Raw genomic sequence first — 25,973 nt, 5'->3', positions numbered from 1 at the left:
CAGCCTTCTCAGAGTAGGTAAATGGTAGAACCACAGTACTTAAATGTTTGTATACCTGGGCTCAATACACCTCTTAAGCCACAGAAGCCACACACAAAAATGGCAGATACAAAAATGTTAAAAGAGTTCTCAGTGCTGCACTTCACTGGTTTGTCTGCAGCCCCATGCATCGTTTCCCTGTGAACTCATTCAACATTGGACCTCTGGACAAAGTTAAAGTTTGCAGAATTCATTTCATTCTTGTATCTCATTTCCAGTTTCTTTTCTTCTAGTTAAATATTCGCAGGGTCAAAATTATGACCTTCAGACCTTACCACAAATCTCATTTCCTTGCCAGCATCTCCAACCTGCCTGCTAAACCACAGACCATGCTGAACCCTGGTTGAAGCTATAATGGAAGCAAAGGGACAAAACATATTCTAGGTAGGCAACCTTGAATGCGCAAACACTAATTAAACTGGTCAGATTCTGACTGATGTAGGTGTGCCAGGGTCAGATGTGAAGAAAACCAATGTGTAACCTGCTCAACCAGGTTCCCACCAACCTATCTTTCTGTAGATATGTGCGTCCATGATAGCATTACACTGACAAATGTAGTCATTGTGAAGCAGGTGTCATTTCTACCATAAGGGCATCTTTTAATGTATAGTGTGGTATGACCATATTACTTATGTAGAATAGACATAAAACACAATTACCAGCCTATAATTGAGCATTCATGATGCACTATGCTATAAGGTGAAGAATGGTAACTGACACAATCTATAGCTTCATGGTCCAGTGTATCTCTCAAACAGTAGACTGACCCAGTTTTCAGTGTGGAAAGTGGAAGCAAATGCCAAGGGCTTCAGAAACAAATCTAGTGAAGCTACCACACAGGACTACTCACATGTTAAATATCAAAAGTAGGTTACAGACAGCTGACCATCTCTAAAACCAAAAGATCATTGCAAAGCTCTATACCTTGCACAAGTAGTTAACAATTCTGGTGGACACCAGAGAATAGGAAGACCCACTTTGATAAAGCATCTTCAACCTCAGAGTACACAAGAGACAATGGTGTGAGGCTGTAAATTTCTAACTCCAAAGTGGACGATCCTACCTGACCTCCAGTATGCAACCGATTTGCTTTATTTCTGCCATGCAGAGAAAGCAAACCCACTGAATAATAAAATATGCTAAAGCCCAAACAACAGTGATGATACTGTTGACCCAACTGCTCTCCAGCCCTTATGTTTTGTATAGCTGACTCTGGTGATATGGGGATCACTCATGTGACCTACCCACAGGAAAAAAAAAGTACACATCCACTAATGCCAATTAACATCCACCATCTCCTCAGAAATAATGGAGGAAAGCATTCATTTCACCGTCAAGTTAACTTTCATTCACTAATAAGTTACTCACTAATAACTTGCATACCAAAGGCTCACTTCAATCAAATAAAACCTGTAGACACAAGTCAAGATTCAGATGTGGACACAAGCTAAATACCAGAAGATAGAAATACCTGCCATCAACTTGAACACAGCATCTACACAAGGGGGACATCTACCAAACTTAGGTCAATAAGAACCAAAGGAAGACATTCAATCATACTCAACCCAAGTTAGCGAATGTTATTTATTAGTCATCTTAACCCTGGAATGCACTCTCAGACCAACCATCATTTGCTGCTTTATTAATGAGCTTTCCTCTATCAGACATGGATGATTGAGCAGCTGCCAGAGAATCCTAGTATTCATCAAAACTCTGCAAACATTTACAGTTCTCCAAGAGAAAATGGCAATGCCTATACACAGAAGGGCCCAGATCCATAGAATGGATACAAGGCAATTATAGTAATGGCTGCTTGGCCTATTTTATCTCACAGTTCATGAGCACTCAAATGCCCTCTTTAATGTATCCCCACATTCCAGCATGCATTCCGTAAGAACATGGTACCTTTCCCACCAAGTTCCAGCTTGTATTTTGCATTGCTACTCTACTCAAATTTTATCTGCAATTGCTTCCATGGATAATACAAATAAATAATGCAAAGCAGCCCAGTACCCATAGCAACAGCCAGTCCACAGTGACCATAGCTACACTTCAGCTCCAACAGTATCCACATCAGCATCCACTGCACTCAAGCACACCTTTAGCAGCTTGGATTTGATGCAGATCCACCCAAAGACCATGCACCTAGATATGCCCAAGCAGATACACCAGGTTCACAAGTTGGAGCAGGAATCACTGGCAGGCTTCGTGCAAGGCTATCAATTTATGCTCCATGGGACCCAATGATCTTAATAGCCTTCCCGAGCACATCCATGCTGTTGCAGGTACAGGTGAAGGTGCAAGACACCAAGAACAGCAATGCCTCCTTCCTTCTGTACTGTCTGATGGAGTCCAAAAGCACGGGAGCATGCATGCACATGTGCGTACAAGCAGTGCATCCTGACGTAATCAATAGACAACTGAAAAACCCTGAAAAGCTCCCAGTTGTCAAGTTGTCACCCATGGCCAAAGTCAACCTGCTATAAAACAGGAGGTGATTACCAAACTGCAAGCTTTCCTGTCAGTTGCAGGGCCCACCCAGCTTGGAAAGGTTAAACCTGCAAGTGCAGGGTTTTTTTTCCCTCCTTACATGATTAACCTACAAACTAATAAGGTTTTTATTCACCTGCTGGTTAATTGTATATTGTCTATTAATATTGGTATTAGTTTATTATTGTCACGTACCGAGGTACAGTGAAAAACTTGTCTTACAAACCGATCTTACAGGTCAATTCATTACATAGTGCAGTTACATCAAGTTAGTACAGAGTGCATTGATGTAGTACAGGTAAAAAAAACAATAACAGTATAGAGTAAAGTGTCACAGCTATAGAGAAAGTACAGTGCAATAAGGTGCAAGGTCACAACAAGGTAGATCGTGAGGTCATGAGATCATAGGTCATATTCCATCTCATTGTATAAGGGAACTGTTCAATAGTCTTATCACTGTGGGGTAGAAGCTGTCCTTAAGTCTGGTGGTACGTGCCCTCAGGCTCCTGTATCTTCTACCCGATGGAAGAGGAGAGAAGAGAGAATGTCCCGGGTGGGTGGGGTCTTTAATTATGCTGGCTGCTACACCAAGACAACGAGAGGTAAAGACAGAATCCAAGGAGGGGAGACTGGTGTCCATAATACGCTGGGCTGTGTCCACAACTCTCTGCAGCTTCTTGCGGTCTTGGGCAGAGCAGTTGCCATACCAAGCCGTGATACATCCTGATAGGATGTTTTCTATGGCACATCTGTAAAAGTTGATGAGAGTCAAAGGGGACAAACCAAATTTCTTTAGCCTCCTGAGGGAGTAGAGGTGCTGGTGAGCTTTCTTGGCCATGGCATCCACGTGGTTTGTCCAGGACAGGTTGTTGGTGATGTTCACTCCCAGGAACTTGAAGCTGTCAACCCTCTCGACCTCAGCACCATTGATGTAGACAGGTGCATGTAAACCGCCCCCTTTCCTGAAGTCAGTGACCAGCTCTTTAGTTTTGTTGACATTGAGGGAAAGGTTGTTGTCATGACACCATTCCACGAAGCTCTCTATCTTCTTTGAACCCTACATTTTTTAGGCTATTCCTTTATGTTGTTTTTACGAAAATCTTGTTACTTATGTTAACTTCCAGTCTTTCAAACCATCTTAATTTTTGCTTCAATTTCATTAAGCCATAAAAAAATTAACAGTACAATATGGATATTATATAGATATTTATTCAGCCCTTGAAGTGTAGAAAAAAGGGCAAAATGGGTGAATGTATTTACTAAACCTTCCCTAATTCATTCTTCCAACCATTCAATTCAAAGATGTAGAATTTAAAACAAAACAGCTGTTTAAATTACTTTGGCATTAGATGAAGGTCAGCTGAAACTCTAGGATTAGGTATTAAACAAATGAAAGCATTTACATAATCATATATAAAACCCCAATTTAGTTATGAACTTAGTGACATTGACCTTTGCCTGTACCAACCAAATAATTATTAACAGAATATTCAAGGCCAAGGCACTAAAACTACTGGAACAGGAGCTAATAGGAATTCACCACAGCATTTATGGAATTTGTCAAAACAAAGTACACTAACAGCAAACTTGCATGCTTTCCATGTTCCAAGTCAATAATAGAAACATCAAACTCAATCAAAACAACTTAATACAGAACAAAACAGGTCTTGCAAATTACAATTGTTTTACCCAAGCTTCAAATAGAAAGCAGCTAACATTTGCTCAAAAATTTAAAAAAAGCAAATACTGGAAGTCTAAATAAAAACAAAAAATGTTAGGAACACTTGGCAGGTCAGACAGCTCTGTGGAAAGAGGAACAGAGTTAATGTTTCAGTTTGAAGGGCCTGACAACCTGAAATATTAATTGTTTCTTTTTACAGATGCTGCCTGACCTGATGAACGTGTTTCTAGTATGTACTGTTACACTTCAGTTAACCCACTTACAATAGAGTCCTTTTTTTTAAACAAAGTTTAAAAAAGTTTAACATGGCATCATGTTAAGCCAAACTAAAACATTCTATCAAATTCAAAACTTAGCAATCTGAATTTTTTTTAAAAAACGAGTCCTACCAGAAGCAATCAAAGTTGACTAGTAAATTCATTAAAATTATCTACCCACTATAGTCATCTTCAATCTGCAAATGATACACATCATCTACATACCAAACAATTACATCAGAAGATTTAGAGGAATGAACTTTATGTCAGGACAGTACAGATATGTGGTGCTTCACATGAACTACAACACCAACATCATCTAAAACACAGCACTAATGCTACTGATTCAATCTGTTAGATTCAGAAGCTATAGATCAATCCGTAAATTCTGTATGCACATCTACAGGGATAGATGGGTGGGATTTTGGTTTTGGAGGATATAATCACATGAATCAAAAGCTTTCAGACTCAATACACCCACTTGTTCTGCATCCTCCATGGTTACAGCATCATAAAACCAGTAGAAACTCAGAATGAAGATTTCACCTGGTCTAAAAACATGTTGAAGATTTAGCAGTTTAATAGTGTGATGTTTGGCTGTGATCCATGTTCCAACATACAGGACACTCATAACAGTTGTTCGGTATAATCTAAGTAAATGCTGAAGGGTTAAAGACTCTTATATACATCAACTATCTTGTCATTAACTGGGTCCATTCATTAGATTCTTCAAGGATATTACTTGACCAGACTATGGAGCTCTACATTAATATCCAGGAATCTGTCTGTAATCAATATTGTGGCATGAACATAATCTTTGCTGACAGCATGCATCATATAGGTGTCAGAAGATCAGGTTAATTAAGAATAAACACCAAAAACTTAAGAGGAAAACTGTCAACGCTTCATTCTTACTGCCCATTCTCATGAAACAAAAAATACAGAAGCTTAATGGGCTTGTCAGCCAACACTGCAACTACCAAAAATAAATAGAGCCAACCCCATCTTACTGAGGATCAGCTGTGAAATAACTGTCATCTAAATACTAAGGCAAGCATACAACCTGAAAAAAAAAGATTCCTTCTGATAATTGAACAGCAGAGCATTATGGTATTGCTTGAATAGATGTATATCAAGTTGATTTATACTCTTGCAATGTTTAATTCTAATTGATCCATCTGTTGTTTAAGTATTCAATTGCTTTGAACTCACTATTCCTATACACAAGTTCTCTCAGGGACTCAAGTGTAATCATCATCAACTTTGAAGAGGGTGTTGCACAAGATTATTCATCAGTGTTGTCTTTCCATGAACACATGGCAAAGCAAAGGGCTTTCAATCTTTGCACACTGGCAAAAGACCACATTGTTCATATCAGACACTCAGGGACCAGAAGGCAGGGGAAAAACTGCATAACTATTATCTGCATGACTCACTTGGCAGCTCTTACCATTAAGTAATTAGATTAAACTTCACTCTAGCATGACAGCAATTTAATCCAGGATGAAATTTCAATATTTTACTTGAGACATTAAAAAAAACTGTGGTACTAATTAAAGAAAAGTTTCACTCTTAGCCAAAAATCAACTAAATGTTTATCCTGTTTACAGGATCCTACTATTCTACAATGTTAACTCTGCACATGTAACACTATCAGTTTCAAATAATGTATAAAAACATATTTCCACATACTGAAAACATAACTCAACTTAACTATCCATTTTTTTAAAAAATTATATTCAAGAAGCTTTTCATGTATAAATGTTCAGTACATTACATGCACCATTTAATTTTTTTAAATACAATTGCAGAGGGAGAGAAAAATTTTTTCAAAGGAAATGTGGCTGGGGGAAGGAGGAAGAAAGAGAACCTCAAAGATAGAAAGGGTTGCCCGAACATTAAATTACAAATAAATATTTTGAAACAGTCCATTATGCATACACAATACAAACAGCATCTATTTCAAACCTTGTAATTTTTTATTAGACCAATACTGGAAAAACCTTTTGAGATTTATGTCTGCCCACCGCAACAATGCAATCACTCCAGCAGATGGACAGTGCTCTGGACAGCAGGGTTAGTGGAAGCAGAGCCAGGGGATGCCAGGAGAAGCATGCTACAGCATTATTCATCTTGGGGACAAATCTTGGTAAGGCTGAGGGAAAGGCAGGAAAATGTGTCAAATGTGTTATGGCAAAGGACAAACTGTTGTGACAAAGATTTTTAATAGCTCACGGAAGTCAATAAACATGGTTTGTGCATACTGATCATTTACTTGATCTCAGCATTTCCCATTTCTATGTGAACTTGCTCCATGGAGTCCTTAATGGTAAAATATCCCATGGGGAATGACAAGAATGTCAAAGTCTGACATTAAGCCACTTCTAAAGACAGAGTGGTGGTGAGATGGAGAAGTTTAGAGGGAGTTCCAAAGCACAAGATCTATGCAGTTAAAGGATAGTTGCCAATTGTGGAACAATTAAAATCAGGAACTGCAAGTGATCAGAATCAGGGATGCCAAGAGACAACACCACAGCAAGCTAGAGGCTCAATTCAATCAGGCGGATGCCAGGTGACAGTGGCAGGGCCTGAATGTCATCACAGGCTATAAGCCAAAACTGGGAGCGATCTCTAGCAAATACACATTTCAATTGGATTAGCTCAATGCCTTCTATGCCTGTTTTGAGCAGGCAAAATTCCACCAAGGTGCATCACCCCCCATCCCCTGCTGGCTCTTTCCCATACATCTCAGTGGCAGAATTCAGATCTGCTTTCACTAAGATTAATTCTTGGAAAGCAGTGGGCCCAGATGGAATCCCTGGACAGATTCTGAAATCATGCACCAAGCAACTGGCCATCATCTTGGTTGACATCAACCTCTCACTTCAACAGTCGACCAACCCATCTGTTTCAAGGAAACCTCCATCACTGCAGTCCCCAGAAGAAGAAAAGTGTCCTGTTTCAATAACTACCGACCGGTAGCTCTAACATCAACCACAATGAAGTGTTTTGGGAGATTGGTTAAGGCCCACATCAGTGCCAGCTTCCTGCAATTTGCATGCAAGAAAAATAAGCCTATGGAGAACACCATCTCCCGTGCACTACATTCAGCTCCATATCACCTTGACAATGATACACGTCAGGATGTTTAGTCACCGATTAGAACTCTGCCTTCAACACCATAATACCCAATAAGCTCATCACTATTAGACCTGCCCCCCGCCCCCCCACCACAACTGTAACTGGCTTCTGGACTTTCTGACCAGCAGACATCAAACACTTGTCATAATATATCATCCACCCTGACCGTCATCACTGTGGCTCCCCCCAGTGCTCACTCCCCAGTCTCCTGCTCTACTCTCTGTATCATTGATTGTGTGGCCAGATACAGCACCAATTCAATCTTCCAAGTTCACTGATGACACCACTGTTATAGACTGGATCAACAACGATGATGAGAGAGAACAGGAAAGAGATTGTGAACATTGTGTCATGGCGTCAGAACAAGAACATAGACCTTAACATCAGCAAGACCAAGACCCAAGGAAGTGCAGGGGTGAACACAATCAGTCCTCATCAATGGAGCTGCTGTAGAAATGGTCAACAGCTTCAAGTTTCTAGGCATCATACCACAACCTCTCCTGATCCCTCCATACTGATGTGATCAAGAAAGCACATTGGCACGTGTACTTTCGTAGGTGTCTGAGAAGATTCGGCTTGTCCACTAGGATTCTCTCAAGCTTCTACAGAAGTACACTGCAGAAAGCATCCTGACCGGTTACATCTCAGCTTGGTATGGCAACTGCTCTGCTCTGGACTGCAGAACCTGCAGAGAGCGGTAAACACTACCCAGTCTGTCACAGGGTCATCACTTCTTTCCATCCAGTCCATCTTCATGGTGTAGTGCATCAGAAGGCTAATGGTATCATCAAGGATGCCTGCCACCCTAGCCATTCCCTTTTCTCTCTTCTACCTTCTAGAAGATACAGCAGATTGAAAGCCGAGACAACCAGACTCAAGAACAGCTTCTTCCCCTCTGCTATCAAACTTCTGAACCAATCACCTCTTTCACATCCCCCTCCCAGTGGTGCTGCCTTAATTCTGCTTCCATAATTGTCACTTCAGCATTTCTTTTTGCACTACTTCAGTTTGCATTACTATACTTTGTACTATTTTGTTTTGCGCTCATCGCTACATTATTACCATGTATACTGTTTACTCTGCGAGCTTCACACAAGCAAGGAACTTCATTGCACCCTGGTGTATATGATAATAAATTAATCTGAATCCAAAATGGATAAGGAGATATCGCATAGCACTGTAGAGCTTGAAGTTTACAGATATGGGAAGGGAATAGGCAATGGAGAGAACTGAGGAAAAAAAAGGACAAGAACTTTAAAAACGAGGTGCTGCTGGAATAAGAGCCAACCTGCAAGTTCTGGGGGGTTAGGCAAACTGACCTTGATGCAAGACACAGGCAGAGTTTTGAATGAGTTCACATACAGAAATGTTAAAAGTACAAAAAAGAGCCAACGTATACTACAGCACGACACAAACATTCTGCACATATAATTAAAACGAGATTCACAAACATTTATGTAATTAACTCAAGTCAGAGCAAAACACAAATTTCAAAGTAAACTGGTAACATGTTTTCCAGTCCAACAAGTTCAAAATGTTTGTCTGGAAAAAAGTTAATTGCAAATAATATGAAATTTAATGTTTAGCCAAATTTAAACTAGTTTGGAAGGCATTCTAAAAATGAAAAAAATTCAGTATAACCTTTCCTTTTTATTTACCCTAGAGACAGTCCTATTAAGCAAAACGTGATTTTACAATTCAGTCCAGATACTGGACATGTCATTATTACTGCAGCCAATCAAGAGATCCTAACTTACATTAAGTAAATCTGTGGAAAGAGGTTACAGATGACAAAGTCAGCTTAAAAATTGAAAAATCAAAAAAAAATGCAGATGCTAGAAATCTGAAATAAAGAGAAATGCTAGAAACAATTTACAAATTAGGCAGCATCCGTGGAAAGATAAACAGAGTTAATGTTTCGGGGTGAAGACGCTTTGACACAACTTGGAAAGATAGAAAACAGGCCAGCTTTAAGTTGCAGAGAGAGTAGGCAACGAATGGATAGGATGAAGGGAATCTCTCTGATAGGGTCAAGACAGGGTTGCTGTGGGAATAAGCTGTAGACAGTGTCATCCAGTCAATAGATTAATGAAATGCATTAGAGAGAACATAAATAAAGGAACACAATACACGAGGGGCAATTAATGGCAGCCAACTGATCCACCAACCCACGTCTTTTGGCTATAGAAGGAAACAGAACACCCAAGAGAAACATCTGTGGTCACGGAGAACACACAAACTCCACACACAGCAGAGGTCGGGATTGAACCTAGGTCACTGAAGATATGTGGCACCAGCTTTACTAGCTACACCAAGACAAGAGACTGCAGATGCTGGAATCTGGAGCAATACACAAGATGCTGGAGAAACTCAGCAGGTCAGGCAGCATCTGTGAAGGGAAATGGACAGTTGACGTTTCAGGTCCAGATGTAGGGTCTGAACCCAAAAAGTTGTCTGTCCATTTGCCTCCACAAGTCCTGTCTGAACCGCTGAGCTCCTCCAGCCTCTTGTGTGTTACTAGCTACACCAGTGCGATGCCCATATTCAACATTAATTCTTTTTTTGGTTCATATCTTTTCTTTTTGAACCCTATACTGTCTTCCCAGTCACAAAGGCAGATAGCTTGCAGTTATCTAAGATTCTATCCCAGAGCTCATGCTCAAATGAGATGTTAGTTATTCCATTCTGTCCTCAAAACCATTAATAGGATCAGAAACACTGCAGAAAATCAATGGTAAAATGGTACCATAAAAATCCTCCCTCAATGATTTTTGTGAATACCTGCCCAATCATTGAATATGGCACATTCCTTTCGTAGTAAAGCCAAGCCTACTATTTAAAAATGGATTTATGCTGGGTGTCCAAAACATAACATTAAGAAACACAAAAATAACAATTATTTTTAATCACCTCTCTTGAAAATTTGCATCCAAATAGTTACAGCCAAATATAAGTGAAAGAGAATGGAGAAATATAGATACCCACATATCTTGGACAGGTTGGGAGAAAGGGGCAAAGAAATGGCAGATGGAATACAACGTAGGGAAATGTACAATCATGCACTTTGGTAGAAGGAATAAAGGCATAGAACTATTTTCTAAACAGGGAGCAAATTCAGAAATCAGAGGTGCAAAGGGGCTTGGGAGTCCTAGTGCAGGATTCCCTCATGGTTAACTTGCAGGTTGAGTTGGTAGTAAGGAAGGTAAATGCAATGTTAGCATTCATTTCGAGAGGACTAGAATATAAAAGCAAGGCTGTAATGCTGAGGCTTTATAAGACATTGGTCAGATCACATTTGGAGTATCAAGAGCAGTTTTGGCCCATAGCCAAGGAAGGATGTGCTGGCAATGGAGGGGTCCAGAGGAGGGTTTACAAGAATGATCCCGGGAATGAATGGTTAACGTCTGAGGAGCATTTAATGGCTCTGGGCCTGTACTCGCTGGAGTTTAGAAGGATGAGGGGGGATCTCATTGAAATCTACCGAATATTGAAAGGCCTGGATAGAGTGGATGTGGAGAGGATGTTTCCAGTAGTGGGAAGAGTCTAGGACCAGAGGGCACAGCCTCAGAATAAAAGGACATCCCTTAGAACAGAGGTGAGGGAGGAATTTCTTTAGCCAGAGGGTGGTGAATCTGTGGAATTCATTACCACAGACAGCTGTGGAGATCAAGTCATTGGGTATATTTAAAGCAGAGGTTGATAGGTAAGCATGTCAAAGGTTATAGGGAGAAGGCAGGAGAATGGGGTTGAGAGGGAAAAATAAATCAGCCATGATTGAATGGCAGAGCAAACTTAATGGGCCAAATGGTCTGTCTTGTCCATAGATAGCAAATGTTCACCAAACTCAACCTTGGACACCTCCTTTGCAAATGGATCCCTGACTTCCTGACCAACAGACAGCAACACCTACACCACGATTATCCTGGTCACTGACTATAGGAAGGGGGAGGGGGTTGCTGTGGACATGCTCCTGTTTACATCAACAATGCTGAGGTCAATAGGATTGAGAACTTCAAGTTCCTAGGAGTGAACATCACCAATAGCCTATCCACGTAGACACCATGACCAAGAAAGCGCACCAGCATCTTTACTTCCTTAGGACACAAAAAAAAATTTGGTATGTCCCTTTTAACCCTCACCAATTTTTATAGATGCACCACTGAAAGCATCCCATCTGGATGCATCACGGCTTAGTATGACAATTGCTCTGTCCGAGACAGCAAGAAACTGCAGAGAGTTGTGAACACACTCAGCACATCACGGAAACCAGCCTCCCCTCCATGGACTCTCTACATTTCTCACTGCCTTGGTAAGGCAGCCAACATAATCAAAGACACCACCCACCCCTGACATTCTCCCTTCTCCCCCCTCCCATTGGGCAGAAGATACAAAAGCCTATAAGCACATACCACCAGGCTCAAGGACAGCTTCTATCCCGCTGTTATAAGACTACTGAATGGTCCTCTGGTACAGTAAGATGGTCTCTTGACCTCACAATCTACTTCGTTATGGCCTTGCACCTTACTGTCTGCCCGCACCTTCTCTGTAACTGTAACACTGTATTCTGCATTTTATTATTGTTTTTCCCTTTGTACTACCTCAATGCACTGATGTGATGAAATGATCTGTATGGATGATATGCAAAACAAAGTTTTTCACTGCATCTAGGTACAAGTGACAATAATAAACAATTTACCAAATGCATAATCTACCCAAAATCTATGGTAGTACAATTAGCATGAAACAGCCATTAAACCAATCTTTATCACAATTCATTTAACCAAACCAATGTTAAAAGAAAATTCTTTATAATGTCTAGCAATTATTTTTCTCCTTTCATGTGCTGAATTAAATGATTAGAAGAAATCTGCTTGCTTTTATCTTCCCATAATGGAGATTTATACTGTACAAAAATAAAGGATGACAAAATCCTGATTTAATGCATTTCTGCTAGGGAAACAGTAAAAACAGAGCCACACATAATAGCACACTGATTCGCACATGATTTTCACAATAACAAATATCTAATTCACACCAGTGTGGTATTATGTCACCACAACTAAAAAAATAGTTTATAATTTACTGTGTGATGAAACCTAATGATCTGCACTTTTTTGTCACAAGTATATACATATTGCTTCCACCCCCCATTTTAACAGCTTGATAACTTTAAGGTAAAGACATAATCCAGTAGCAATCACTAAGTACCAATGGATTTCTACAAGTGGCCTGACAAACAGCAAAATTCCCATCATACCATTTGGGACAAAAATTATTCTGATGTTTAGTCACAGCAACACTCACCAATGAGTGATAAAAGACCCTGGAGGTTGAGGACAAATACCAAAACAGGTATAGTAAAAACAGCTAATTACATATTTTTCTTTTGGATTGTTATATTAGATGTACAGATTACATTAACATAATTCTTTTTAAATCTACAAGTAAAAAAACTAAGATGCTTAAAGGAAATTTAACTATGTCCTTGTACCAGGAATGCCCCAGCACTAAACTCTGAGGCATGCATCATACCAGGACATAAATAGTGCATCGGCTTTAGTATTTGAAGAGCTGAATGTGATACACCATCCAAAACTGAGTGGTGCACCCAACATTCTTGGCATTCTCAACAAAACAATGTAGTAGTAGATGTCTTTCAAACAAGTGGTTAGAATAACACATTCCATTAACCATGTCCAAAAGTTTAAATAGCTTGTTTCATTGTCAGAGCATGTCCCAATATTTGATGGTAAGTAATAGGTTCAGTGTGGCTGTTGGTTGGCAGCTTGGTAAAGTTTTCACAGTTGATAGATCATTTGAATAAGCAATTTTGAGAAAATCTGTTAGATTTCTTTTACTTACATATAGTAAAACACCCTCCATAGATGCAGCTACTAAGCACAAGGATCATAAAATGTTGAGAGTAAAAGAAAGGTTCTTCCACTTAATGAAGGATAGCCTTCAGAGGATGAAGGGGTTGATCACATAGAAGACTTCAAGAAATAATGCACCATGGTCACAGTATGGCACTAGTGACAATGGAAATTTTCATGCTGTTTCATGGAAAAGTAGTCAGATTTTACCTGTTGGGCAGCTGGACATAAAAGTAGGAGGTGAAACATGGAAAGGAAAGAGTTTGGAGATGGACCAAAAATGCGTGCAGAAGAATTGAAAATGTGTTAATTATAGTGCTTTTTATAAGTAAATGGGTTCGTGAGTGAGAAGACAGACTCAGTGAGTAATCAGAACTTTAGCCGAGTGTATCTGGGATTAAAGGTCAGTCATACTGAGATGATCCATCAGAGAGCAAGAGTGAAGCAGGAAAAAGGATACTCTGACACAATGAGGGTCAGATATGGAATTTCAGGACCAGGGTGTTGGGGAATGGGGAGGGGATGCAGTGACTGGCTTTTGGAAGCAGCTAAACAAATTGTTTTGAACTTGGTGCCAAAAACAAACAAAATACTTCAAATTTATTAGAAAAAAAGGTAGAGTATACAGCAAAGTAGTATCCAGTGTTACAGAAAAAGAATTTAGGATTATTGTTGTGGTGATAGAAGACAGAATTTTGTAGAATAGCAAGTTCTGATGGAGCTTTAAGTCAAGGCACCTGAGATATTGATGACCAATTACACGTCAGGTGCATTGATCTGTACATCTAAGACCAGAGGGGAAACAACAGGTACAGCATCAGAAGTATAGTTGGGGATGGAAGTCAATGCAGGTTTTCCTTGAGACAAGGACACTGAGAATACCCACTGAGCATACTATATCTTTTGACATGTTAAATATTTATGACTATCAGTAAGGTTAGTTTGCTTCATTTTGAAATGTAACTCACTAAACAAATGCAAAATGACATACAAAATATTATATACAAAGTTAACATTGCTGTGACTGCAAATTTACTCCTATACACTGGAATTAATCAAGTAAATGCTCATGTAATGAACATATTCAAATAATGTGATTGCTTAATTCCAGTATTTTTGATACAAAATGCCTTATTTTAACACTAATCACTTACCTCTCCCGAGTAACTATATTTTCCCTTCAATATTTGCCTGTATAATCGAGTGCGATTATCATCTTCAAAGGGCATAGTTCCACTTAACAAAATATAAGAAACTACACCCAATGCCCACATGTCAACAGAATTTGTGTAAGGCTTCCTCACAAGGATTTCAGGAGCAATATATTCCGGGGTGCCACAGGTCGTCTTCATGAGACAGTCATCACCTTTCTTTCGAGTGCTTGCCAATCCAAAATCTGTGATCATAATTTTAGAATCAGCACCTGGGTGATAATACAGCAAGTTTTCAGGTTTCAGGTCTCTGTGTGTGATGCCCAGTATGTGCAAATATTTAACTCCATCAAGAACCATTTGCAACACTTTTGTGGCATCACGTTCAGTAAAGGAACCTTTGGCTATGATCCTGTCAAAAAGTTCACCTCCAGTAGCAAGCTCCATTACCATATATACTCGCTCTTGCGTCTCAAATACTTCAATGAGTTGTATGACATTTGTATGCCTTACTCTCCGGAGGACATTGAGCTCAGACTCGCATACTTCCCTGCCTTCCTTGTATTTTGTCTCAATCAGTTTTATTGCATAAGGCTGTTTGGTGCTTTTGTGTTCCACTCTGACTACGCGACTGAAACTCCCTCTACCAATCAATGCCTTGATGTCATACTTTGCAGTCACTCTGGGGTCAAATTTGGCACGATATTTGGCCACTTTATTCCTCCTAGGATCATTTTGCTGGTCCCAATGGCCACTCTGTTGGTAGGCATTAGTCTGATGAGGTGGGGGTGCATCGTTCTTGTTCCGATTCTTGATGGTATTGTCTTTAATAAAGTGCTTGTATTTATCTCCATTTTGGCCAGTGTATGGCTCCACAGTTTTGACGAGATCCAAATGGAAGTTTTTAGATGGCTCGGGCAGCACTTTGCTTGTCCCGCAGCCCATTACTTTTTGCTGTTACTGAGCCAAGAAATCATTTCATCCCTTTGTCATCATCCGGCTCCTTGTCGACTTGCACTTTGATCCTTCCTCTGCAAGGACAGTACAAGTTTCAAAATGTGTCCAATACCATACTTGCAAATGAGTTCCCTGAAGGATATAAACATTCTTCCAGGTTAGCATTTAAATGGATTTCACAAAATGATTTAAAACAAAATCTGCAGTACGCAAGAAACTGATAAAATTCTCAATCCCTCGTCCACGAAAGAGGGCTAAAGATTGAGGAGCTGAACCTCCGCCCCTGCCCTGCTTCATTGTCTGAACAGCCCCCTCCCAAGCCCACTGCCAGCCCGGCCGTACCCTCCCCTCCCCAGTCGGGCCCGACCCTCCCCTCCCCCCCTACCCGGTCCGGCCCTCCCCTCCCCTCCCCCCCCACCCGGCCCGGCCCTCCCCTCCCCTCCCACCCGGTCCGGCCCTCCCCTCCCCTCCCCCCCCCCACCCAGTCCGGCCCGGCCCTCCCCTCCCCTCCCCCCCCACCACCCAGTCCGGCCCGCCCTCCCCTCCCCTCCCCCCCCCCCACACCCAGTCCGGCCCGACCTCCCCTCCCCTCCCCCCCCCCCCCCACCCCCCCCCCCCCCCCCCCCCCCCCACCAGTCCGGCCCGACCCTCCCCTCCCCCCCCCCCCCACCACCCAGTCCGGCCCGACCCTCCCCTCCCCCCCCCCCACCACCCAGTCCGGCCCGACCCTCCCCCCCTCCCCCCCCCCACCCAGTCCAGTCCAGTCCGGCCCGACCCTCCCCTCCCCCCCCCACCCAGTCCGGCCCGACCCTCCCCTCCCCTCCCCCCCCCCACCCCACCCAGTCCAGTCCGGCCCGACCCTCCCCTCCCCCCACCCAGTCCCGCCCGGCCCGACCCTCCCCCCCCCCCCCCCCCACCCAGTCCCGCCCGACCCTCCCCTCCCCACCCAGTCCCGCCCGCCCCTCCTCTCCCCCCCCCCCCACCCAGTCCGACCCTCCCCTCCCCTCCCCACCCAGTCTGGCCCGGCCCGACCCTCCCCTCCCCTCCCCACCCAGTCCGGCCCGGCACGGCCCAGCCCTGCCCGGCCCTCCCCCCCCAGCCTGGCCCTCCCCTCCCCTCCCAGCCTGGCCCTCCCCTCCCTCCCCAGCCTGGCCCTCCCCTCCCCGGCCCTGCCCTCCCGGGCCTGGCCCTCCCCGACCCTCCTCTGCCCAGCCCTCCCGATGCTGTCCTACCCGGCCCCGGCCTCACACAACTCAGCCCGACGCCCCACAGACCCCCGCCCAGCCCACCTGACTCCGCCGAAAACCCTCCTCACAAACGCGGCCGGCCGCTCTCCCCGTCGCGGTCACCGCCAGCGCCGAGCGCGACATCCCAGAGTCGGGGCCCCAGTCCCGGTCCCGGCCCCGGCGACGCTCATCGCCGCGCAGCCCCGCTCGAAAAACCACAGAACCGTCGCGAACTTTCCCTGAACTCAGGCGCCGCGCCGACCGACGTCACTTCCCGTCAGGCACCGGCCGGGCCCGGCTGCGCCGCGTGCCCGCGGGGAGGCGCGAGAACGCGCTCCAGGGCCGTGACGCGCTCGTCCCCGTCCATCAGCGGGATGGCTGATCGTCCCCGACCCGCAGGGTCAAGGCGTGAACGTCATGTCAGAAAAGAAGCAGAACAGGAAAGATCATTTTAAATTTGCTCAGTGTTGTTTTTTTCATATTTCATTTGCAAATGTTTCACCTGAGAGATAAAAATGTTTGGTTGTGGGAAGAAACTTCTAACAATACCTGCAAACTATGCAGTCAATCCCAAAACAACTGGCTTGGAAAGTTACACAATTGCCTGGTTATGTAATTGCAAGAGTACAAACAAGATTCACAAAAGCTAACGATTGTTTTTAAATGACACCAAGCAGAGCAGGTACCACGTAGGCACCACAGGTAGGTACCATGTAAGATGCCGTTTTATTGTGTAAACCAACAGAGGACTTCTCATTTAGATATCATCTATGTTATTTAACTATTTCCTACTCAGCACTGTAGCACTTTGCATGTAATTTTATGTCTTTTTTGATGTATTTGTATTTGATGTATTGTGTGTCACCCTTTCCCTCGCCTATTCCTTCTTAAATATAGTCCATCTGTTTTTTTCAGTGAAGGGCCATCCACCTGAAATATCAACAGAGCTGTGCCTTCTGCACAGAGGCTGCCTCAGCTGCCGACTGCCTCCAGCATCTTTTCGGAATCAGTGCACATTTCATCGGATGATTAAAGTTTATTCATTGTATGTAGTTCCTGGCACAGCATTGCACATAAAGATGAAAATGACAGTTTTTGAAACCATTTATTCACCTTTCCAGATTTTGGATACTATGCTTACCTCACTGCTGCGTTTGCGAAGTCCATAGAACTATCTCTACCTCTCTGTTATAAATTTGAGCGAATATAGGCCCAGTCAACTCAATCTGTCCTCATTCCCAAGATTTAATCCCAATAATGCTTTCCAAGTGTCCTGTCATTATATCTCACCAAAGACTTGCAGATGTAAGGTGGAGAGCATTCTGACTGGTTGCATCACAGCCTAGTACAGAGGCTCCAATGCACAGGATTACAAGAGGCTGCAGAGGGTTGTAGACTCAGCCAGCTCCATCACGGGCACAACCCTCCCCACTATCAACAGGCGGTACTTCAAGACGGCGGCATCCATCACAAAGGCCCCTCACCATCCAGGACATTCCCTCTTCTTGCTACTAGGAGCAGGTACAGGAGCCTGAAGACCCACACACAAAGATTTAGGAACAGCTTCTTCCCTCCCGCCATCAGATTTCTGAACGGTCCATGAACACTACCTCCTTATTTCTTTTGTTTGCACTATTTATTTATTTCATTATAAATTTATTAATTTATAGTGATTTGTATGTCTTTGCACTGTACTGCTGTCACAAAACAACAAATTTCATGACATACAAGTCAGTGATAATAAACCTGATTCTGATTCTGAGACAATCAACACAAAAAGTGCTAGAGGAACTCAGTGGGTCAGCCACCATCTATGGAGGGAAATGGACAGTTGACGTTTCAGGTCAAGACCCTTCATCTGGACTGCTGGAGCAACACAAAAAGTGCTGGAGGAACTCAGTGGTATTGATTCTCTTGTGCCTCCACAGGACACAATCAAACCAGTTCATTGTGTGGGTTGGGTGGGAGTGGAATTGGTGGGGTGCCCAGAGGCTGTGGAGAGTCCCCTTCCCATATACTTTATGAAGTTAAACTTTCCATATATCAGTTCATTAAAAAATACAGTGAGATGGAAGTTTGTTCAGACAACTACAAAAAAATGATACCATGCTGTTGAAAATTGGCTTAAACTCAGATTAGAGCAATTTTGTACGTATTTTGGGCCAATTTAGTGCATGTCACAAAATTCATTTCTTTTTTTGGCAGGATTTTAATTCTCCCTCGCACTTTTTTTAGTGTATAACTCCCCGAATGATGTCAACAGTTGTGCAACTTGCAAAATACATCTGCTGTGAGAATTTCAACTTCACTGGTCTGAAAAACAATAGTTCTTATTTACTCACAGAACAGTTTCTATCAATGCCATTATCTTGAAGCTGCTGTTTAAAGAACCAACACTCAAACTGCATTCTGTGTCCTCATTAAGATCTGTGACCTCCTGTGACCTCAAATACAACCTCACAATTTTGCCTTGACTGTTCAGCCATGGAGGTCAGGTCATGGTCACTCTCAGCTTCCCAGTCTCAGGGTAATTCTGAGCTGTTGCTGTTGATCTCTGCCACATCTCACAGTACTGTTCACTGACCCACTATAGGAAGGTCACCCAAACTCCATATTCAATGAGAAGAGAATTAATCTGCTTTTCCTTCAGGCCAGGAGTAGGCAGAGTAAACTATTTTTCTTTATTGCAGGTTTCTCCGAAGTGCAAGCATTTACGGACTCCAATTATGTCCTTACTGGCAACCCCTGTCAGCATATTACACTGCTGTCCTGGATGGTCTCAATGACTCCACATATAAAGCACATGTCTCTTGTCTTCACCAGCATATCCAAGTCCCTCTGACCTCCTTGGAACACTCTCCCATCCCACCACTATTATTGCATTATCTGTTTATTCAGCAGCATCATTCCCCGGGAGCTGGAAGAGTGTTGCTCATGTTGTGGATGTCTCTTTTAGAACTGTCTGCAAAAATCACACCTGCTATACCACATGCTGAAAGCTGTGAGAATTTGCAACACGCCAACAGAAAGAGCCATGCCGAAATCTACCAACAAATCCAGTGTAACAATATACACAAAATTTAATGCTGCTCTGTTAACCTCGCAACTGTAGTTCTTGCTTTCTATGCCATTTTTACAAACAGTTTCAGGATAATCAACAACATTGTTTAAACACTCAAAAAAATGGTAAGGATCAATTTCTAGGCTGGTCTTTTTAACATCTCAACAAAACCTGTAATCTTCCATCAAAGATTTTCTTTCCTTCCTTCCGTCTCCTTCACTTCCATAGAACCATAGAACGGTACAGCACAATACAGGCCCTTCGGCCCACCATGTTATGCCGGCCTTTAAACCACACCTAAGACTATCTAACCCCCTCCTCCCACATATCCCCCTATTTAAATTCCTCCATATGCTTATCTAACAATCTCTTGAATTTGACCAATGTACCTGCCTCCACCACCACCCCAGGCAGCGCATTCCATGCCCCAACCACTCTCTGGGTGAAAAACCTCCCTCTGATATCTCCTTTGAACTTCCCACCCATTACTTTAAAGCCATGCCCTCTTGTATTGAGCATTGGTGCCCTAAGAAAGAGGCGCTAGCTGTCTACTCTATCTATTCCTCTTAATATTTTGTATACATCTATCATGTCTCCCCTCATCCTCCTCCTCTCCAAAGAGTAAAGCCCTAGCTCCCTTAGTCTCTCCTCATAATGCATACTCTCCCAACCAGGCAGCATCCTGGTAAATCTCCTCTGCACCCTTTCCAACACTTCCACATCCTTCCTATAATGAAGTGACCAGACTGGACACAGTACTTCCTTCAGCAACTTCTTGTTAACTTGCACCAGAAAATATATGTTGCATATCCTTTAATACTGAAAATACATGTGAATCAAAAGATGTTTATTTCAGTACAACAAACTGGCACAGAGTACTGGAGCTGGGACCATGGTATTAAGCTCAAAGATGTGTGGAGGGAAAGTGATATGTCTGGCGCAACAGGAGCATAGTTAGGGTTAGTGCAATAAATAACGCTACATTTTTCAAAGGACTAAATGAACAGAAGTATAAATGAATGAAAGATGAAACTTTTAACTTAACTACTTAGTTAACACAATATTTATCTGTTACACATTTTACAAATACTTTGTACTCACTGGAAAAATTGTACCACAAAGATTGTTTGATTTGTTCACTGCAGACTTTATTTGTATCTTTAGGTCCAAAGGATGTGAGTCAGACAAATTAATAAATTTGTTACTGATTACACTGCAGTAATGATTATCTATAAACCATGGGTCTCCCATAAATTATGTTGCTGTGGTTACAAGAAGAACTGCAACACAAAAATAAAGAATTATTTACCATGAAAGATAGCATCGTTTCAATTACAATAACAAAAATAGTTGGGTCTAGAAATTCTATTGCATAGTGCAATATTTTTGTTTGCTAAACAATCAAATTTTGTCAAAACCCCTCCACTGAACATGACCATGTACTTAGAAACCTGTTCTGGCTCCTCCGTACATGATGCATATATGCATAGACACCGGGTACAAGCACGATGTCAGCTGGTGCATAATGCGTTTTTGATGTCACTCACTTCATATTCTTCTGCAAGTATGAGGTCCATGTCTGGCAAGGGTTGCTCATACCAAAACTGACCTTTAAGGAAGGGCTAAAATTTATCTCATCATTAGTTAAAGGAGGCACTCAGAACATTGAGTCTCCAGGATAGGGGCAGATGGAAGCAATTGACCAACAACAAATTGCTTGATGGTGCCTGAAGGTTGTCGTTGATCCCAGGGACACACACTGAGACAGACATTAAGTGCTGCTTGAAGGTCATCAACTCAGTGAAGGACGCCCTTTGGTCTGCCCGAAAGTTGTTGGTCTTCCAGTACAGTGATACGTCTGTAAGGGAATGCTGCAGACTGGCACAGGAGTACGTGCTGAGGGACGCACTGAAGCTTGGTGCAGCCAATGCTAAGGCTCTGTGGGGAAGGACCACAGTCTGGGCTCTTTCCCCTACTGCACACGGAGAGGCAGAGTTGGGTGGGGAAGCCCCTCGAACAATGAAAGGGATATCACCTCAGAGAGCCACATCAGTGGCAATGCTGCTACATTTGTGTGTTTTTCCCTTTAAAACGTACACTGCTGAATGTAACAAATGTTAAGGTTTTGTATTTGCACCGTTTCTTCCTTTGTATATATTTGACTTGCTGGGCCAAAGGCACTGTTCCTGTACCATATCACTCTATGATTCTAAGACTCCACTGCTGAAGGACTACACAACACAACATCCCAAACTACCTACTTAGCTGCCCCATCAAACACTACGTAAACCACACCCCTCCCAGCCCCCATAGCAGAATCTGCAGCTCCTACATGGAATTCTTCAGTCACCTCAGAACCCACAGAACAGGACGGCAGAAACAAATTGTTTCAGCTGCAAGGGTCTGCTTTAGAAGAAGAATCTGTGGGTGGAGAACTTGGTGTGAGTTAGGACATGGTCGGCAGAGTTTGGATAACCTCAAGTTCGTAGAGGAGGAAAATGTGAGGCCAGCCAGGAAATCACTGGGATATTTGAATCCCAAGGCAGCAAAGGTATGGATGAGGATTTCAACGGGAGATGAAGTGAGGGAGGGCCAGAGTTAAAGAGATGAATATAATCAGACTTGGTGATGGCGCAAATCTCACTTTAGGGTTAAATATAACACCAGGGTTGGAAATATAAGAATGTAAGAGACAAGAGTAGGCCATTCAGCCCATTCATGCATGCTCCACCTTTCAATAAGATTGTGACTAATCTTTTACACTGGCATCACTTTCCTGATTTAAACCACATCCCTCGATTCCCTTAATATCTGCCTTATCTATACTCCTTGTAATTTTATGTACCTCTATCAGCCTCTTTTCCTCCAAGAAAAACAAACCCAGCCTATCTTGTCTCTCCTCATAACTGAAACACTCCATCCCAGGCAGTCTCAGCCCAAAATGCCAGCTGTCCATTTCCCTCCGTAGATGCTGCCTGACCTGCTGAGTTCCCCTGGCGTTTTGTGCATTGCTTCAGATTCCAGCATCTGCAGAATCTCTTGTGTTGACATCCTGGTGAATCTTCTCTGCAATTTCTCCAGTGTAATCATGTCCTTCCAATAGTGTGGTCACCTGGACCACACATAGTGCTCTGGCTGTGACCTAACCAGTCATTTATATTAGTTCTACCTACTGGTGGATAATGGAGAGGCTTTGGAGGAGGACAGGGGAGTCAGTTGTGCCTAAGGCAGCCAATAAATGGGGAACACAAGGAAACATAGACTATCTATGTCACAGTCACAAAGGAAGCAAGCACAGAGCCACGCATAGAGAAATTACTTGATTTACAAATATTCAGTTTATATATTTTCTCCACAACATCATCGATTCTTTGGATATGCGTCTTCGACTCACAAAGGTATTTTTTGCTATAATGAATAGTGCTCCACTTTCTGCGCATACACTGTATGGAAACACCCAGTGTGCATTTCAGCCATCATTTTCAATTTACAAAATTTTTCTCAAGGAATTATTTTCCAGGAATGAATTCCCATTGTAAACTGAGGAACCACTGTACACACCTGACATGGAGGTGTGTCTGCGCCAAGTTTTAAAGGCCTAGGGGTCAGCCAAATAAGTCCCTGTAAGTGGAAATCCATCTTGGTATTTCCTTTTGGAGATGTCCATGTAAACTCTGTCCACATCCCCGTGTGTTTAATACTCTGAGATACCTGCTGGTGACTTTGGAACAGAGTTTCTCAAATGAAGTCCTCTGCTGTTTGCAATGATTTTCATCCCATTGGCTACAGTGCCATGCTCTAGCCACCAGGTGGCTCTGCACCAATGCAAGTTCTCAAACTCCTGAGCACATTGCTGAAGTGACAACTGGCGGCTGCCACCTTCCGAAAATGTTAACGCATTTAACATTTGCAAGCAGTTATTAATGTTCCAGTCGCCTCCAAATTTGTCCTTAATTAGAAGCTCAAACCATTTAGGCACAAGGATTTGGACCTCCTGATGTGACCCCGAACATGTACCCACCAACACCACCACTCCTCACCAACCCTTCCCCATCCACCCTCCTCTCCAATCACTCCGGCATCTTTGGTTCTAGAATAAAGCAAAAAAGTCCCTTTTCAAGAAACAGCTACAGAACTCCAATTACAACATAGTTTATTATTAACGTCTTCAATTGAAAATCTACTACTTAAAAACAAGAGTCAATTTTATATACATGGTGACAAATCCGGTAAATTATTGGCCAACCAATTGAAAGCTACCTTATCTAAACGTCAGGTTAATAAAATTTGTAAACCAGATTGTACTTACACGATAGATCCTGTTCAAATCAACAAATCCTTTCAAGAATTTTATTCTTCTTTATACCAATCAGAATCCCCTGAGGATCCTACATCAATGTATGAATTTTTAAGAGATCTGAAGATTCCCCAACTATCTTTAAATGAACGTTCTACATTAGATGCTCCCATTTCGGAGGAAGAAATAAAGAAAGTAATATTTTCAATGAACTCGGGTAAAGCACCCGGCCCTGACGGATATACAGCTGAATTTTTTAAATCCTTTTCTGATATTCTTGTTCCCTGGCTAGCCAAAATTTTTAAAGATGCCCTATCAGTGGGTAAACTACCACAACCTTTCTATGAAACAACTATTTCTTTAATTCTTAAAAAAGATAAAGATCCCACTGATTGTGCATCTTATAGACCTATTTCTTTATTAAATGTAGATTCAAAAATATTTTCCAAAATATTGGCCTTTAGACTGGAAAAGGTTCTCCCACAAATTATCTCTGAAGATCAGACAGGATTTATTCAGAATCGTTATTTACATTTTAATATCAGGAGATTAATGAATATTATATATACTCCTTCATCCCAAATTCCAGAATGTGTTGTTTCACTAGATGCTGAAAAGGCGTTTGACAGAGTCGAATGGGAATATCTATTCACTACACTTCAAAAATTTAATTTTAGCCCTAAATTTATATCTGCGATTAAGATGATTTATTATACACCTATGGCTTCAATACTTACTGATAATCAAAGATCTCCTTTGTTTAGGCTTTTTTGAGGTACTAGACAAGGTTGCCCATTAAGCCCTTTATTATTTGATATTGCTTTAGAACCCTTGGCTATTGCACTTCGGGACTCTTCAAATGTATGTGGCATTACTCGCTGACAGATGATTCATAAGGTATCTCTCTACACCGATGACCTGTTACTTTATATTTCTAATCCGGATGAATCTATCCCCGCAGTACTATCACTACTAGATCAGTTTAGTGTTTTTTCTGGCTATAGATTAAATCTTAATAAGAGCGAACTTTTTCCATTGAATATGCAAACCCCAATTTATCGCCAATTACCTTTTAGATTGGTAACTGACTATTTTATGTATTTAGGTGTTAAAATTACCAAGAAACATAAGGACTTATTTAAAGCTAATCTATTGCCTTTAATTGACTATGTTAAACAATTATTTACTAAGTGGTCTCCACTGTCTTTATCATTGGTAGGCCAAATTAATGCGATTAAGATGAATATTTTACCAAAATTTTTATATTTATTTCAAGCGATTCCAATTTTTGTCCCAAAATCTTTTTTTGACACAATTGATTCTAAAATTCGTTCATATATTTGGCAGAATAAAAACCCAAGGTTAAGTAAGAAATATTTACAAAAATCAAAAAAGGATGGTGGTTTGGCCTTGCTTAACTTTAGATTATACTATTGGGCAATTAATATTAGATATTTAATTTTTTGGATACAAGATTCTGATGTAATTCAATGCCCCAAATGGGTATGCCTTGAGCAACAATCAGTTCCTGACTTTTCATTAGTTTCTATTTTAGGAGCTTCACTCCCTTTTGCACTTACCAAGTTAAGTAAACATATGATTAACCCAATTGTTAAACATACAATACGAATATGGTTTCAATTTCTAAATTTTTTGGATTGAATAAATTTAATTTGTCAAGTCCCATTCAATCTAATTTTTTCTTCCATCCATCTAGAGTTGACTCAGCTTTTTCCATATGGAAAAGGAAGGGAATAGTATGTTTTCGGGATCTATTTAGTGATAAGTGTTTTTCATCTT

At 41.9% G+C, this 25,973-nt stretch overlaps 1 protein-coding gene across 2 annotated transcripts in view; it reads right to left on the bottom strand.

Annotated features, from left to right (window-relative positions):
* pskh1 (protein serine kinase H1) overlaps nt 1–17,075 on the bottom strand; it is a 29,386-nt gene extending 12,311 nt beyond the window's left edge. Inside the window, exons 1-2 of one of the 2 annotated variants that reach the window (XM_052027997.1) lie at nt 16,879–17,075; nt 14,636–15,721 (exon numbers count right to left, since the gene is read on the bottom strand). In XM_052027997.1, coding sequence (XP_051883957.1) covers nt 14,636–15,577 — 942 coding nt within the window. In that variant the 5' untranslated portion in view covers nt 15,578–15,721; nt 16,879–17,075. The remainder of the gene's footprint in view (nt 1–14,635; nt 15,722–16,878) is intronic. The other variant, XM_052027998.1, reaches the window with a different exon arrangement.
* Nucleotides 17,076–25,973: the final 8,898 nt, after the last annotated feature.

Source organism: Pristis pectinata, chromosome 13 (genome assembly GCF_009764475.1).
Source record: "Pristis pectinata isolate sPriPec2 chromosome 13, sPriPec2.1.pri, whole genome shotgun sequence".
NCBI classification, from domain to species: Eukaryota; Metazoa; Chordata; class Chondrichthyes; order Rhinopristiformes; family Pristidae; genus Pristis; species Pristis pectinata.
Note: the sequence above shows the minus strand (reverse complement) of the source record. Positions and strands in the feature narration are given on the sequence as shown.